The sequence below is a fragment of the Coregonus clupeaformis genome, chromosome 24 (assembly GCF_020615455.1).
Source record: "Coregonus clupeaformis isolate EN_2021a chromosome 24, ASM2061545v1, whole genome shotgun sequence".
NCBI classification, from domain to species: Eukaryota; Metazoa; Chordata; class Actinopteri; order Salmoniformes; family Salmonidae; genus Coregonus; species Coregonus clupeaformis.
In genome coordinates, this window is record NC_059215.1 from 61,660,473 (window position 1) to 61,676,075 (window position 15,603).

Below are 15,603 nucleotides of genomic sequence, written 5' to 3' on the forward strand. Positions count from 1 at the left end.
TAAAATGTTACAAATTGGTTTATTTATGGACATTTTGCAGACAGAAACATAACATTTGATGGATACCTTTTCAAATATCTGTGGACAACGTAGTTTTGATCAACCAGAGTAGAATACATGGTAGTGTTTAATCAACAACAGAAACAACAGGGGTGTCTTCAGTCAGATGAAACATTCAGATAGAAATATAACAAATAGAGGGAACACCCTATTCTACCTGACCAGGATATCGTGTCTGTTCTACACAAAATATTTATATCTGAACGTTCCACAAGGCTGCAGGCTACCTACTCTTCAACCGATGGCGGTGGGGAGAGTTTGAGCTGGAAGTTCTCGTTGTGGAATATACTTGCTGTTCCTGGTTGGGATGGGTTTAGGAGGCCCGCCTTCTCATTGCCATGGCAGTGGGTGATTTCCGACAGGATGGCCAACTGGAGGACAAGACCAGACACAACGACAATGATCAGAGAGATGATGCATGGAATTAGTGTCAGAGAGATAGGAAAATAAAGAGAGAAAAAGAGAAAGCGAGAGAGAGAGATAGAGAGAGAGGGCTTTAATTTCTGTTCGTCTGCCATCATGACAACTTCCTCTCATCTCCTCTCACACGCTCCCCCTTCCAACACTACAGTGATTCTCCATCTCCATTACTTCCCCATCTCCACCCCCCTCTCCTTCTGTTCTCCATCTAATCTCCACCCCTCTCTCCTTCTGTTCTCCATCTAATCTCCACCCCTCTCTCCTTCTGTTCCCCATCTAATCTCCACCCCTCTCTCCTTCTGTTCCCCATCTAATCTCCACCCCTCTCTCCTTCTGTTCCCCATCTAATCTCCACCCCTCTCTCCTTCTGTTCTCCATCTAATCTCCACCCCTCTCTCCTTCTGTTCCCCATCTAATCTCCACCCCTCTCTCCTTCTGTTCCCCATCTAATCTCCACCCCTCTCTCCTTCTGTTCTCCATCTAATCTCCACCCCCTCTCTCCTTCTGTTCCCCATCTAATCTCCACCCCTCTCTCCTTCTGTTCCCCATCTAATCTCCACCCCTCTCTCCTTCTGTTCCCCATCTAATCTCCAACCCTCTCTCTTTCTGTTCCCCATCTAATCTCCACCCCTCTCTCCTTCTGTTCTCCATCTCATTTCCACCCCTCTCTCCATCACTTCTCCATCTCCATCACTTCTCCATCTCAATCTATAGGAGGGAGAGGAGACTGACTGATATCTATAGGAGGGAGAGGAGACTGACTGATATCTATAGGAGGGAGAGGAGGCTGACTGATATCTATAGGAGCGAGAGGAGACTGACTGATATACAGTGGGGAAAAAAAGTATTTAGTCAGCCACCAATTGTTCAAGTTCTCCCACTTAAAAAGATGAGAGAGGCCTGTAATTTTCATCATAGGTACACGTCAACTATGACAGACAAATTTAGAAAAAAAAATCCAGAAAATCACATTGTAGGATTTTTAATGAATTTATTTGCAAATTATGGTGGAAAATAAGTATTTGGTCACCTACAAACAAGCAAGATTTCTGGCTCTCACAGACCTGTAACTTCTTCTTTAAGAGGCTCCTCTGTCCTCCACTCGTTACCTGTATTAATGGCACCTGTTTGAACTTGTTATCAGTATAAAAGACACCTGTCCACAACCTCAAACAGTCACACTCTGAACTCCACTATGGCCAAGACCAAAGAGCTGTCAAAGGACACCAGAAACAAAATTGTAGACCTGCACCAGGCTGGGAAGACTGAATCTGCAATAGGTAAGCAGCTTGGTTTGAAGAAATCAACTGTGGGAGCAATTATTAGGAAATGGAAGACATACAAGACCACTGATAATCTCCCTCGATCTGGGGCTCCACGCAAGATCTCACCCCGTGGGGTCAAAATGATCACAAGAACGGTGAGCAAAAATCCCAGAAACACACGGGGGGACCTAGTGAATGACCTGCAGAGAGCTGGAACCAAAGAAACAAAGCCTACCATCAGTAACAGACTACGCCGCCAGGGACTCAAATCCTGCAGTGCCAGACGTGTCCCCCTGCTTAAGCCAGTACATGTCCAGGCCCGTCTGAAGTTTGCTAAAGTGCATTTGGATGATCCAGAAGAGGATTGGGAGAATGTCATATGGTCAGATGAAACCAAAATATAACTTTTTGGTAAAAACTCAACTCTTCGTGTTTGGAGGTCAAAGAATGCTGAGTTGCATCCAAAGAACACCATACCTACTGTGAAGCATGGGGGTGGAAACATCATGCTTTGGGGCTGTTTTTCTGCAAAGGGACCAGGACGACTGATCCGTGTAAAGGAAAGAATGAATGGGGCCATGTATCGTGACATTTTGAGTGAAAACCTCCTTCCATCAGCAAGGGCATTGAAGATGAAACATGGCTGGGTCTTTCAGCATGACAATGATCCCAAACACACCGCCCGGGCAACGAAGGAGTGGCTTCGTAAGAAGCATTTCAAGGTCCTGGAGTGGCCTAGCCAGTCTCCAGATCTCAACCCCATAGAAAATCTTTGGAGGGAGTTGAAAGTCCGTGTTGCCCAGCGACAGCCCCAAAACATCACTGCTCTAGAGGATATCTGCATGGAGGAATGGGCCAAAATACCAGCAACAGTGTGTAAAAACCTTGTGAAGACTTACAGAAAACGTTTGACCTGTGTCATTGCCAACAAAGGGTATGTAACAAAGTATTGAGAAACTTTTGTTATTGACCAAATACTTATTTTCCACCATAATTTGCAAATAAATTCATTTAAAATCCTACAATGTGATTTTCTGGATTTTTTTCTTCTCATTTTGTCTGTCATAGTTGACGTGTACCTATGATGAAAATTACAGGCCTCTCTCATCTTTTTAAGTGGGAGAACTTGCACAATTGGTGGCTGACTAAATACTTTTTCCCCCTTCTGTATATAGGAGGGAGAGGAGGCTGATTGATATCTATAGGAGGGAAAGGAGCCTGACTGATATCTATAGGAGGGAGAGGAGACTGACTGATATCTATAGGAGGGAGAGGAGACTGACTGATATCTATAGGAGGGAGAGGAGGCTGACTGATATCTATATGAGGGAGAGGAGACTGACTGATGTCTATAGGAGGGAGAGGAGTATGACTGATGTCTATAGGAGGGAGAGGAGGCTGACTGATATATATAGGAGGGAGAGGAGACTGACTGATATCTATAGGAGGGAGAGGAGACTGACTGATGTCTATAGGAGGGAGAGGAGGCTGATTGATATCTATAGGAGGGAGAGGAGACTGACTGATATCTATAGGAGGGAGAGGAGACTGACTGATATCTATAGGAGGGAGAGGAGACTGACTGATATCTATAGGAGGGAGAGGAGGCTGACTGATATCTATAGGAGGGAGAGAAGACTGACTGATGTCTATAGGAGGGAGAGGAGGCTGATTGATATCTATAGGAGGGAGAGGAGGCTGACTGATATCTATAGGAGCGAGAGGAGACTGACTGATATCTATAGGAGGGAGAGGTGCCTGACTGATATCTATAGGAGGGAAAGGAGACTGACTGATATCTATAGGAGGGAGAGGAGACTGACTGATATCTATAGGAGGGAGAGGAGGCTGACTGATATCTATAGGAGCGAGAGGAGACTGACTGATATCTATAGGAGGGAGAGGTGCCTGACTGATATCTATAGGAGGGAGAGGAGACTGACTGATATCTATAGGAGGGAGAGGAGCCTGCCTGATATCTATAGGAGGGAGAGGAGACTGACTGCTACAGAATGAGAAGAGATTGCATATGAATGGTACAGAATATAGAACATTGTACAGTAGAATATAGGAACCATATGCCGGATGTATATCCTATGTATAGGAGGGAGAGGAAGGGGAGTGGGGAAGAGGGGGGAGAGAGGGAGGAGTGTAGCTAAGTCTCTTTGAATAGGCTGATCAGACAGTGGAGAGGGAACATTGGAGTTGTGCAATCAGCAGAAGCAGCCTACTTGAAAGCCAGGCAGGGGAAATGACAGAAGGAGATGATGCCATGTTTTAATTAAATCTACTGGACACTTACGGAGGTATGAGGTAGAATGGAGTGAGAGAGAGAGATAATTAGAGATGAGAGGGGGAGGGACCACCAGAGAGAGAGGAAAGGAAGGAATGAGAGAGAGAGAACTAGAGAGATATGGTGGAGGGGAAGAGAGAACTAGAGAGATGGTGGAGGGGAGAGAGAATTAGAGAGATAAGGTGGAGGGGAGAGAGAGAATTAGAGAGATATGGTGGAGGGGAGAGAGAATTAGAGATATAAGGTGGAGGGGAGAGAGAATTAGAGAGATAAGGTGGAGGGGAGAGAGAGAATTAGCGAGATAAGGTGGAGGGGAGAGAGAGAATTAGAGAGATAAGGTGGAGGGGAAAGAGGGAATTAGAGAGATGGTGGGGAGAGAGAATTCGAGAGATAAGGTGGAGGGGAGAGAGAGAATTCGAGAGATAAGGTGGAGGGGAGAGAGAGAATTAGAGAGATAAGGTGGAGGGGAGAGAGAGAATTAGAGAGATATGGTGGAGGGGAGAGATATGTGGTCCCTCTGTAGCTCAGCTGGTAGAGCACGGCGCTTGTAACGCCAAGGTAGTGGGTTCGATCCCCGGGACCACCCATACACAAAAAATGTGTGCACGCATGACTGTAAGTCGCTTTGGATAAAAGCGTCTGCTAAATGGCATATTATTATTATTATTAGATATAATTAGAGAGATATGGTGGAGGGGAGAGAGAGAATTAGAGAGATATGGTGGAGGGGAGAGAGATAATTATAGAGATATGGTGGAGGGGAGAGAGAGAATTAGAGAGATATGGTGGAGGGGAGAGAGAGAATTAGAGAGATATGGTGGAGGGGAGAGAGAGAATTAGAGAGATATGGTGGAGGGGAGAGAGAGAATTAGAGAGATAAGGTGGAGGGGAGAGAGAGAATTAGAGAGATAAGGTGGAGGGGAGAGAGATAATTAGAGAGATAAGGTGGAGGGGAAAGAGGGAATTAGAGAGATATGGTGGAGGGGAGAGAGAGAATTAGAGAGATAAGGTGGAGGGGAGAGAGATAATTAGAGAGATATGGTGGAGGGGAGAGAGAGAATTAGAGAGATAAGGTGGAGGGGAGAGAGAGAATTAAAGAGATATGGTGGAGGGGAGAGAGAGAATTAGAGAGATATGGTGGAGGGGAGAGAGAATTAGAGAGATATGGTGGAGGGGAGAGAGAGAATTAGAGAGATATGGTGGAGGGGAGAGAGAATTAGAGATATATGGTGGAGGGGAGAGAGAATTAGAGAGATATGGTGGAGGGGAGAGAGATAATTAGAGAGATAAGGTGGAGGGGAGAGAGATAATTAGAGAGATAAGGTGGAGGGGAGAGAGATAATTAGAGAGATAAGGTGGAGGGGAGAGAGATAATTAGAGAGATATGGTGGAGGGGATAGATAATTAGAGAGATATGGTGGAGGGGAGAGAGAATTAGAGAGATATGGTGGAGGGGAGAGAGAGAATTAGAGAGATAAGGTGGAGGGGAGAGAGATAATTAGAGAGATAAAGTGGAGGGGAGAGAGAATTAGAGAGATATGGTGGAGGGGAGAGAGAGAATTAGAGAGATAAGGTGGAGGGGAGAGAGATAATTAGAGAGATACGGTGGAGGGGAGAGAGATAATTAGAGAGATATGGTGGAGGGGAGAGATAATTGTATGAGTGTAACTTGTGTGAGTGTAATATTTACTGTTCACTTTTTGTTTATTTCACTTTTGTTGATCTATTTAACTTGTTTTGGCAATGTAAACATATGTTTCCCGTGCCAATAAAGCCCCTTGAATTGAATTAGAGTTAAGGTGGAGGGGACAGAGAATTATATAGCGAGAACTAGAGAGATAAGGTGGAAGGGAGAGAGAATGTGAAATGTCAGAATAATAGTAGAGAGAATTATTTATTTCAGCTTTTATTTCTTTCATCACATTCCCAGTGGGTCAGAAGTTTACATACACTCAATTAGTATTTGGTAGCATTGCCTTTAAATTGTTTAACTTGGGTCAAACGTTTCGGGTAGCCTTCCACAAGCTTCCCACAATAAGTTGGGTGAATGTTGGCCCATTCCTCCTGACAGAGCTGGTGTAACTGAGGCAGGTTTGTAGGCCTCCTTGCTCGCACACGCTTTTTCAGTTCTGCCCACACATTTTCTATAGGATTGAGGTCAGGGCTTTGTGATGGCCACTCCAATACCTTGACTTTGTTGTCCTTACGCCATTTTGCCACAACTTTGGAAGTATGCTTGGAGTCATTGTGCATTTGGAAGACCCATTTGCGACCAAGCTTTAACTTCCTGACTGATGTCTTGAGATGTTGCTTCAATATATCCACATAATTTCCCTTCCTCATGATGCCATCTATCTTGTGCACCAGACCCTCCTGCAGCAAAGCACCCCCACAGCATGATGCTGCCACCCCTGTGCTTCACGGTTGGGATGGTGTTCTTCGGCTTGCAAGCGCCCCCCTTTTTCCTCCAAACATAACGATGGTCATTATGGCCAAACAGTTCTATTTTTGTTTCATCAGACCAGAGGACATTTCTCCAAAAAGTACAATCTTTGTCCCCATGTGCAGCTGTAAACCATAGTCTGGCTTTTTTATGGCGGTTTTGGAGAAGTGGCTTCTTCCTTGCTGAGCGGCCTTTCAGGTTATGTCGATATAGGACTCATTTTACTGTGGATATAGATACTTTTGTACCTGTTTCCTCTAGCATCTTCACAAGATCCTTTGCTGTTGTTCTGGGATTGATTTGCACTTTTCGGACCAAAGTACTTTCATCTCTAGGAGACAGAACGCGTCTCCTTCCTGAGCGGTATGACAGTTGCGTGGTCCCATGGTGTTTATACTTGCGTACTATTGTTTGTACAGATGAACGTGGTACCTTCAGGCGTTTGGAAATTGCTCCCAAGGATGAACCAGACTTGTGGAGGTCTACAATTCTTTTTCTGAGGTCTTAGCTGATTTCTTTTGATTTTCCCATGATGTCAAGCAAGGAGGCACTGAGTTTGAAGGTAGGCCTTGAAATACATCCACAGGTACACCTCCAATTGACTCAAATGATGTCAATTAGCCTATCAGAAGCTTCTAAAGCCATGACATAATTTTCTGGAATTTTCCAAGCTGTTTAAAGGCACAGTGTATGTAAACTTCTGACCCACTGGAATTGTGATACAGTGAATTATAAGTGAAATAATCTGTCTGTAAAAAATTGTTGGAAAAATTACTTGTGTCATGCAGAAAGTAGATGTCCTAACCGACTTGCCAAAACTATAGTTTGTTAACAAGAAATGTATGGAGTGGTTGAAAAACGAGTTTAATTGTCTCCAACCTAAGTGTATGTAAACTTCCGACTTCAACTGTATATAGAGAGAATTAGAGAGATAAGGTGGAGGGGAGAGAGAGAGGGAATTAGAGAGCAGACTATTCATAGCAGACTTCGAAAAGGCATTTGATAAAGTACGACTGGGGTTTATATATAAATGCCTGGAGCATTTCAATTTTTGACAATCTCTTTTAAATTGGGTTAAAATCATGTATAGTAACCCTAGGTGTAGAATTGTAAATAATGGCTATTTCTCAGAAAGTTTTAAACTGTCAAGAGGAGTGAAACAAGGTTGTACACTATCGGCATATCTATTTATTATTGCCATCGAGATGTTAGCTATTAAAATCAGATCCAACAATAATATCAAGGGATTAGAAATCCAGGGCTTAAAAACAAAGGTGTCATTGTACGCTGATGATTCATGTTTTCTTTTAAATCCACAACTTGAATCCCTCCACAGCCTCACAGAGGATCTAGATACATTTTCTAACCTCTCTGGATAACAACCAAATTATGCTAAATGTACTATATTACGTATTGGATCACTAAAAAATAAAAAATTTACATTACCATGTAGTTTACCAATAAAATGGTCTGATGGTGATGTGGATATACTCGGAATACATATCCCAAATGAAATAAATGATCTCACTCCAATACATTTTAATAGAAAGTTAGCAAAAATAGATAAGATCTTGCTACCATGGAAAGGTAAATACCTGTCAATTTGTGGAAAAATCACCCTGATTAACTCTTTAGTATTATCCCAGTTTACCTATTTGCTTATGGCCTTGCCTACGCCTAGCGAACAGTTTTTTAAATTATATGAGAAAAAAAAAATCACTTTTATTTGCAACGGCAAGCCAGACAAAATTAAACGGGCCTATTTATATAATGAATATGAATTTGGAGGACAGAAATTATTAAATATTAAAGCATTAGACCTATCACTAAAAGCTTCAGTTCAAGAATGGCCTTTTTCCCTTTATTCAGATTACAACCTCTCACTTTAAATTATTTGAAAAGGAAATAATCTCCCAAATATTACTATTTCTAAAACAAGCCATAGAAAGTTGGTTGCAATTTCAATTTAATCCTCCAGAAACGACAGAACAAATAATGCAACAAATAATGTGGTTAAACTCAAATATACTAATTGATAAAAAACCTTTTTTTTACTAAATGTTTAAAAAAGGTATAATCTTCGTAAATGATATTATCGGTAGGACTGGTGGAGTTGTGTCACACATGCAGCTAACAAAAACATATGGAAATGTCTGCTCTACCCAAAATTACAACCAAATAATTGCAGCATTACCGCAAAAATGGAAAAGGAAAGTGGAAGGGGGAAAAAGTAAGGAACTTGTCTGTCGGCCCTGCATTAAAGAACATAATTGGTTAAAGAAAATTGTGATAAATAAAAAAGTATACCAGTTTCATTTAAGGACCAAAGGATTGACAGCCGTCCCATATAGATTGCAAAATAGTTGGGAAGAGATTGTTGACGTACCGATTCCATAGCATAGTGTTTATGAATTGATACGCAAAATGACGCCGGATTCTAAACTTAGAATTTTTCAGTTTAAATTATTATATAAAATACTTGCTACCAATAGAATGTTATTTACAGTGAGGGAAAAAAGTATTTGATCCCCTGCTGATTTTGTACGTTTGCCCACTGACAAAGACATGATCAGTCTATAATTTTAATGGTAGGTTTATTTGAACAGTGGGGACAGAATGACAACAAAAAAATCCAGAAAAACGCATGTCAAAAATGTTATAAATTGATTTGCATTTTAAATGAGGGAAATAAGTATTTGACCCCCTCTCAATCAGAAAGATTTCCCCTCTCTCACCATCTTTCTCTCCCACCATCCCTCTCTCTCTCCATCCCTCTCTCTCCCTCTCTCTCTCTCTCCCTCCCTCTCTCTCTCCCTCCCTCCCTCTCTCTCTCCCTCCCTCTCTCTCTCTCTCCCTCCCTCTCTCTCTCTCTCCCTCCCTCTCTCTCTCTCCATCCCTCTCTCTCTCCCTCCATCCCTCTCTCTCTCTCCCTCCATCCCTCTCTCGCTCCCTCCATCCCTCTCTCTCTCCCTCCCTCTCTCTCTCCCTCCCTCTCTCTCTCTCTCCCTCCCTCTCTCTCTCTCTCTCCATCCCTCTCTCTCTCCCTCCATCCCTCTCTCTCTCCCTCCATCCCTCTCTCTCTCCCTCCATCCCTCTCTCTCTCCCTCCATCCCTCTTTCTCTCCACCCCTCTCTCTCTCTCTCTCCACCCATCTCTCTTTCTCTCTCTCTCTCCACCCATCTCTCTCTCTCTCTGAGGGTTGATGGACTATCCTCTGTATTGATGTGATATATTCTTACAGTTTGATAGTCTTCATCATGCCATTATCTCTAAGGGAAGCCACATTGCACTCAGCCACCCATCGTGTGTGTGTGTGTGTGCGTGTGCGTGTGTGTGTGTGTGTGTGTGTGCGTGTGTCTATCTTTCTCGTATCATTCACTTGTTTAGACCTCAGACAGATGTTGGTTGGAGTGTTATATTCTCGTGTGTGTGTGTGTGTGTGTGTGTGTGTGTGTGTGTGTGTGTGTGTGTGTGTGTGTGTGTGTGTGTGCAACCTTCAAATCTGGCAGAAGGGCTCTTCTAACTCCGAAAGGATTAGGGTCAAAGATGGGAACATGTCGCCATGGTAACACAATATCTCCACGACGACAGTGTCACAACGCTACCAGTTGTTGCCATTGTCCCAAGAGAATAATATTTTTCAATTCATTAATTGAATTTCAATTCAATTTCCTGAATCGATTGATGAATATAATTGATTTAATTGAAAACTACTGAATTGAACCCAACCCTGGCAAACATGGGTGAGGTTAGGACCATATTGACAACAGTCTCATGGCTCCTTACATATAGAATTCATTCTCCACTCAAAGCCATTAAGCTTTTCACCTTCAAAAGGTCACTCACTCTGTTACTGTTAGTTCAGCTCTCAACACACTTTATATCAGGATGGTAATGAGCAGAGGCTGAGGTACATCAATTCATGAAGAATGAATGAGAGCGTGTGTGTGTGTGGGCGTGAGCGTGTGTGAGCGTGTGTGTGTGAGCGTGTGCGTGTGTGTTTTTACGCCCCGATAAACCAAATTGAATGAATAAGGGGACGGGATAGAGTAGTCTCTCTCTCTCTCTCTCTCTCTGTGTTCATTATATACTACTGTGGGAGGATACGAGACACATAGCTATTAAGACCATGGAGGGAAAATAGGGGGAGGGTAAAGGAGAGGGAGAGAATGGAAGAGAGGAGTGGAGGAGATGAGTGGAGGGTAAAGGAGAGGGAGAGAAGGGATGAGAGGAGTGGAGGGAAAAGGAGATGGAGAGAAGGGAGGAGAGGAGTGGAGGGAAAAGGAGATGGAGAGAAGGGAGGAGAGGAGTGGAGGGAAAAGGAGAAAGAGAGAAGGGAGGAGAGGAGTGGAGGGAAAAGGAGATGGAGAGAAGGGAGGAGAGGAGTGGAGGGAAAAGGAGATGGAGAGAAGGGAGGAGAGGAGTGGAGGGAAAAGGAGATGGAGAGAAGGGAGGAGAGGAGTGGAGGAGAGGAGTGGAGGGAAAAGGAGATGGAGAGAAGGGAAGGGAGGAGAGGAGTGGAGGGAAAAGGAGATGGAGAGAAGGGAGGAGAGAAGGGAGGAGAGGAGTGGAGGGAGGAGAGGAGTGGAGGAGGAGTGGAGGAGAGGAGTGGAGGGTAAAGGAGAGGGAGAGAAGGGAGGAGAGGAGTGGAGGGGAGGAGTCTATCCACTTACTGACAGAGATATCTTACATGTTTCAATGCAGACAGAAAAATAAAATGAGAGAAGAGAGACACAGAGATAGAGCGAGAGTGTGAGACAGACAGACAGACAGACAGAGAGACAGATTGAGAGAGAGAGTGTGAGACAGACAGAGGCAGATTGAGAGAGAGAGCGTGAGACAGACAGAGACAGATTGAGAGAGAGAGAGCGTGAGACAGACAGAGAGAGAGACAGATTGAGAGAGAGAGAGAGAGACAGACAGAGAGAGAGACAGATTGAAAGAGAGAGAGAGAGCGCGTGAGACAGACATATTGAGAGAGAGAGCGTGAGACAGAGAGAGAGACAGAGACAGAGAGAGAGACAGAGAGAGAGAGAGAGAGAGAGAGAGAGAGAGAGAGAGAGAGAGAGAGAGAGAGAGAGAGATTGAGACAGAGACACACAGAAAGAAGTTGCAGACCTACCCTGGAAGGTCCTCTGTAGAGACATCGTAGCTGGTCCCAGGACTGACTCTGCTGGGGGTCCAATGTGGTCTCAGCAAACACCTACATCACAGCAACATGGATCAGCAACAGATCGTGGTTGATTGATTTACTGATTGGTTATATGATTGATTTAAGGGTTGTAAAATTCATAGCAACAGAGTACAGTTCATCTCAGAGAATAACACATGAAGTAACCCTCACAGAACAGTAATCTATTAAAAGTCTTATGGCAACTCTGGTATCTCTCATCTATAGGACACTATCCACATCTCTTATCTATAGGACACTATCCACATCTCTTATCTCCAGGACACTATCCACATCTCTTATCTATAGGACACTATCCACATCTCTCATCTACAGGACACTATCCACATCTCTCATCTATAGGACACTATCCACATCTCTCATCTATAGGACACTATCCACATCTCTCATCTACAGGACACTATCCACATCTCTCATCTACAGGACACTATCCACATCTCTCATCTACAGGATACTATCCACATCTCTTATCTATAGGACACTATCCACATCTCTCATCTACAGGACACTATCCACATCTCTTATCTATAGGACACTATCCACATCTCTTATCTATAGGACACTATCCACATCTCTTATCTATAGGACACTATCCACATCTCTCATCTATAGGACACTATCCACATCTCTCATCTACAGGACACTATCCACATCTCTTATCTATAGGACACTATCCACATCTCTTATCTATAGGACACTATCCACATCTCTTATCTATAGGACACTATCCACATCTCTTATCTCCAGGACACTATCCACATCTCTTATCTATAGGACACTATCCACATCTCTCATCTACAGGACACTATCCACATCTCTCATCTATAGGACACTATCCACATCTCTCATCTATAGGACACTATCCACATCTCTCATCTACAGGACACTATCCACATCTCTCATCTACAGGACACTATCCACATCTCTCATCTACAGGATACTATCCACATCTCTTATCTATAGGACACTATCCACATCTCTCATCTACAGGACACTATCCACATCTCTTATCTATAGGACACTATCCACATCTCTTATCTATAGGACACTATCCACATCTCTTATCTATAGGACACTATCCACATCTCTCATCTATAGGACACTATCCACATCTCTCATCTACAGGACACTATCCACATCTCTTATCTATAGGACACTATCCACATCTCTTATCTATAGGACACTATCCACATCTCTTATCTATAGGACACTATCCACATCTCTTATCTATAGGACACTATCCACATCTCTTATCTACAGGACACTATCCACATCTCTCATCTACAGGACACTATCCACATCTCTCATCTACAGGATACTATCCACATCTCTCATCTACAGGATACTATCCACATCTCTCAACTATAGGACACTATCCACATCTCTTATCTACAGGATACTATCCACATCTCTTATCTACAGGACACTATCCACATCTCTTATCTACAGGACACTATCCACATCTCTCATCTACAGGATACTATCCACATCTCTCAACTATAGGACACTATCCACATCTCTTATCTCCAGGATACTATCCACATCTCTTATCTCCAGGACACTATCCACATCTCTTATCTCCAGGACACTATCCACATCTCTTATCTCCAGGACACTATCCACATCTTATCTATAGGACACTATCCACATCTCTTATCTATAGGACACTATCCACATCTCTTATCTATAGGACACTATCCACATCTCTTATCTCCAGGACACTATCCACATCTCTCATCTCCAGGACACTATCCACATCTCTTATCTCCAGGATACTATCCACATCTCTTATCTATAGGACACTATCCACATCTCTCATCTCCAGGACACTATCCACATCTCTTATCTACAGGACACTATCCACATCTCTCATCTACAGGATACTATCCACATCTCTTATCTATAGGACACTATCCACATCTCTCATCTCCAGGACACTATCCACATCTCTTATCTACAGGACACTATCCACATCTCTCATCTACAGGATACTATCCACATCTTTCAACTATAGGACACTATCCACATCTCTCATCTACAGGATACTATCCACATCTCTCAACTATAGGACACTATCCACATCTCTTATCTACAGGATACTATCCACATCTCTCAACTATAGGACACTATCCACATCTCTTATCTACAGGATACTATCCTCATCTCTCATCTACAGGATACTATCCACATCTCTCAACTATAGGACACTATCCACATCTCTTATCTACAGGATACTATCCACATCTCTCAACTATAGGACACTACCCACATCTCTTATCTCCAGGATACTATCCACATCTCTTATCTCCAGGACACTATCCACATCTCTTATCTATAGGACACTATCCACATCTCTTATCTATAGGACACTATCCACATCTCTTATCTATAGGACACTATCCACATCTCTTATCTCCAGGACACTATCCACATCTCTTATCTCCAGGACACTATCCACATCTCTCATCTACAGGATACTATCCACATCTTTCAACTATAGGACACTATCCACATCTCTCAACTATAGGACACTATCCACATCTCTTATCTACAGGATACTATCCACACCTCTCAACTATAGGACACTATCCACATCTCTTATCTCCAGGATACTATCCACATCTCTTATCTCCAGGACACTATCCACATCTCTTATCTCCAGGACACTATCCACATCTCTTATCTCCAGGACACTATCCACATCTTATCTATAGGACACTATCCACATCTCTTATCTATAGGACACTATCCACATCTCTTATCTATAGGACACTATCCACATCTCTTATCTCCAGGACACTATCCACATCTCTTATCTCCAGGACACTATCCACATCTCTCATCTACAGGATACTATCCACATCTCTTATCTATAGGACACTATCCACATCTCTCATCTCCAGGACACTATCCACATCTCTTATCTACAGGACACTATCCACATCTCTCATCTACAGGATACTATCCACATCTTTCAACTATAGGACACTATCCACATCTCTCAACTATAGGACACTATCCACATCTCTTATCTACAGGATACTATCCACACCTCTCAACTATAGGACACTATCCACATCTCTTATCTCCAGGATACTATCCACATCTCTTATCTCCAGGACACTATCCACATCTCTTATCTACAGGACACTATCCACATCTCTTATCTCCAGGACACTATCCACATCTTATCTATAGGACACTATCCACATCTCTTATCTATAGGACACTATCCACATCTCTTATCTATAGGACACTATCCACATCTCTCATCTCCAGGACACTATCCACATCTCTTATCTCCAGGATACTATCCACATCTCTTATCTATAGGACACTATCCACATCTCTCATCTCCAGGACACTATCCACATCTCTTATCTACAGGACACTATCCACATCTCTCATCTACAGGATACTATCCACATCTCTTATCTATAGGACACTATCCACATCTCTCATCTCCAGGACACTATCCACATCTCTTATCTACAGGACACTATCCACATCTCTCATCTACAGGATACTATCCACATCTTTCAACTATAGGACACTATCCACATCTCTCATCTACAGGATACTATCCACATCTCTCAACTATAGGACACTACCCACATATCTTATCTACAGGATACTATCCACATCTCTCAACTATAGGACACTATCCACATCTCTTATCTACAGGATACTATCCTCATCTCTCATCTACAGGATACTATCCACATCTCTCAACTATAGGACACTATCCACATCTCTTATCTACAGGATACTATCCACATCTCTCAACTATAGGACACTACCCACATCTCTTATCTCCAGGATACTATCCACATCTCTTATCTACAGGACACTATCCACATCTCTTATCTCCAGGACACTATCCACATCTTATCTATAGGACACTATCCACATCTCTTATCTATAGGACACT

The 15,603-nt window shown here is 42.9% G+C and overlaps 1 protein-coding gene across 9 annotated transcripts in view; it reads right to left on the minus strand.

Moving 5' to 3' along the window:
- vps8 (VPS8 subunit of CORVET complex) overlaps window positions 1-15,603 on the minus strand; it is a 125,258-nt gene continuing 109,655 nt past the window's right edge. For all 9 annotated transcript variants that reach the window (XM_045207395.1, XM_045207398.1, XM_045207399.1 and 6 more), the window contains 2 exons: window positions 11,604-11,684; window positions 1-431 (listed from right to left, as the gene is read on the minus strand). In XM_045207395.1, the coding sequence (XP_045063330.1) occupies window positions 288-431; window positions 11,604-11,684 (225 nt within the window). In that variant the 3' untranslated portion in view covers window positions 1-287. The remainder of the gene's footprint in view (window positions 432-11,603; window positions 11,685-15,603) is intronic.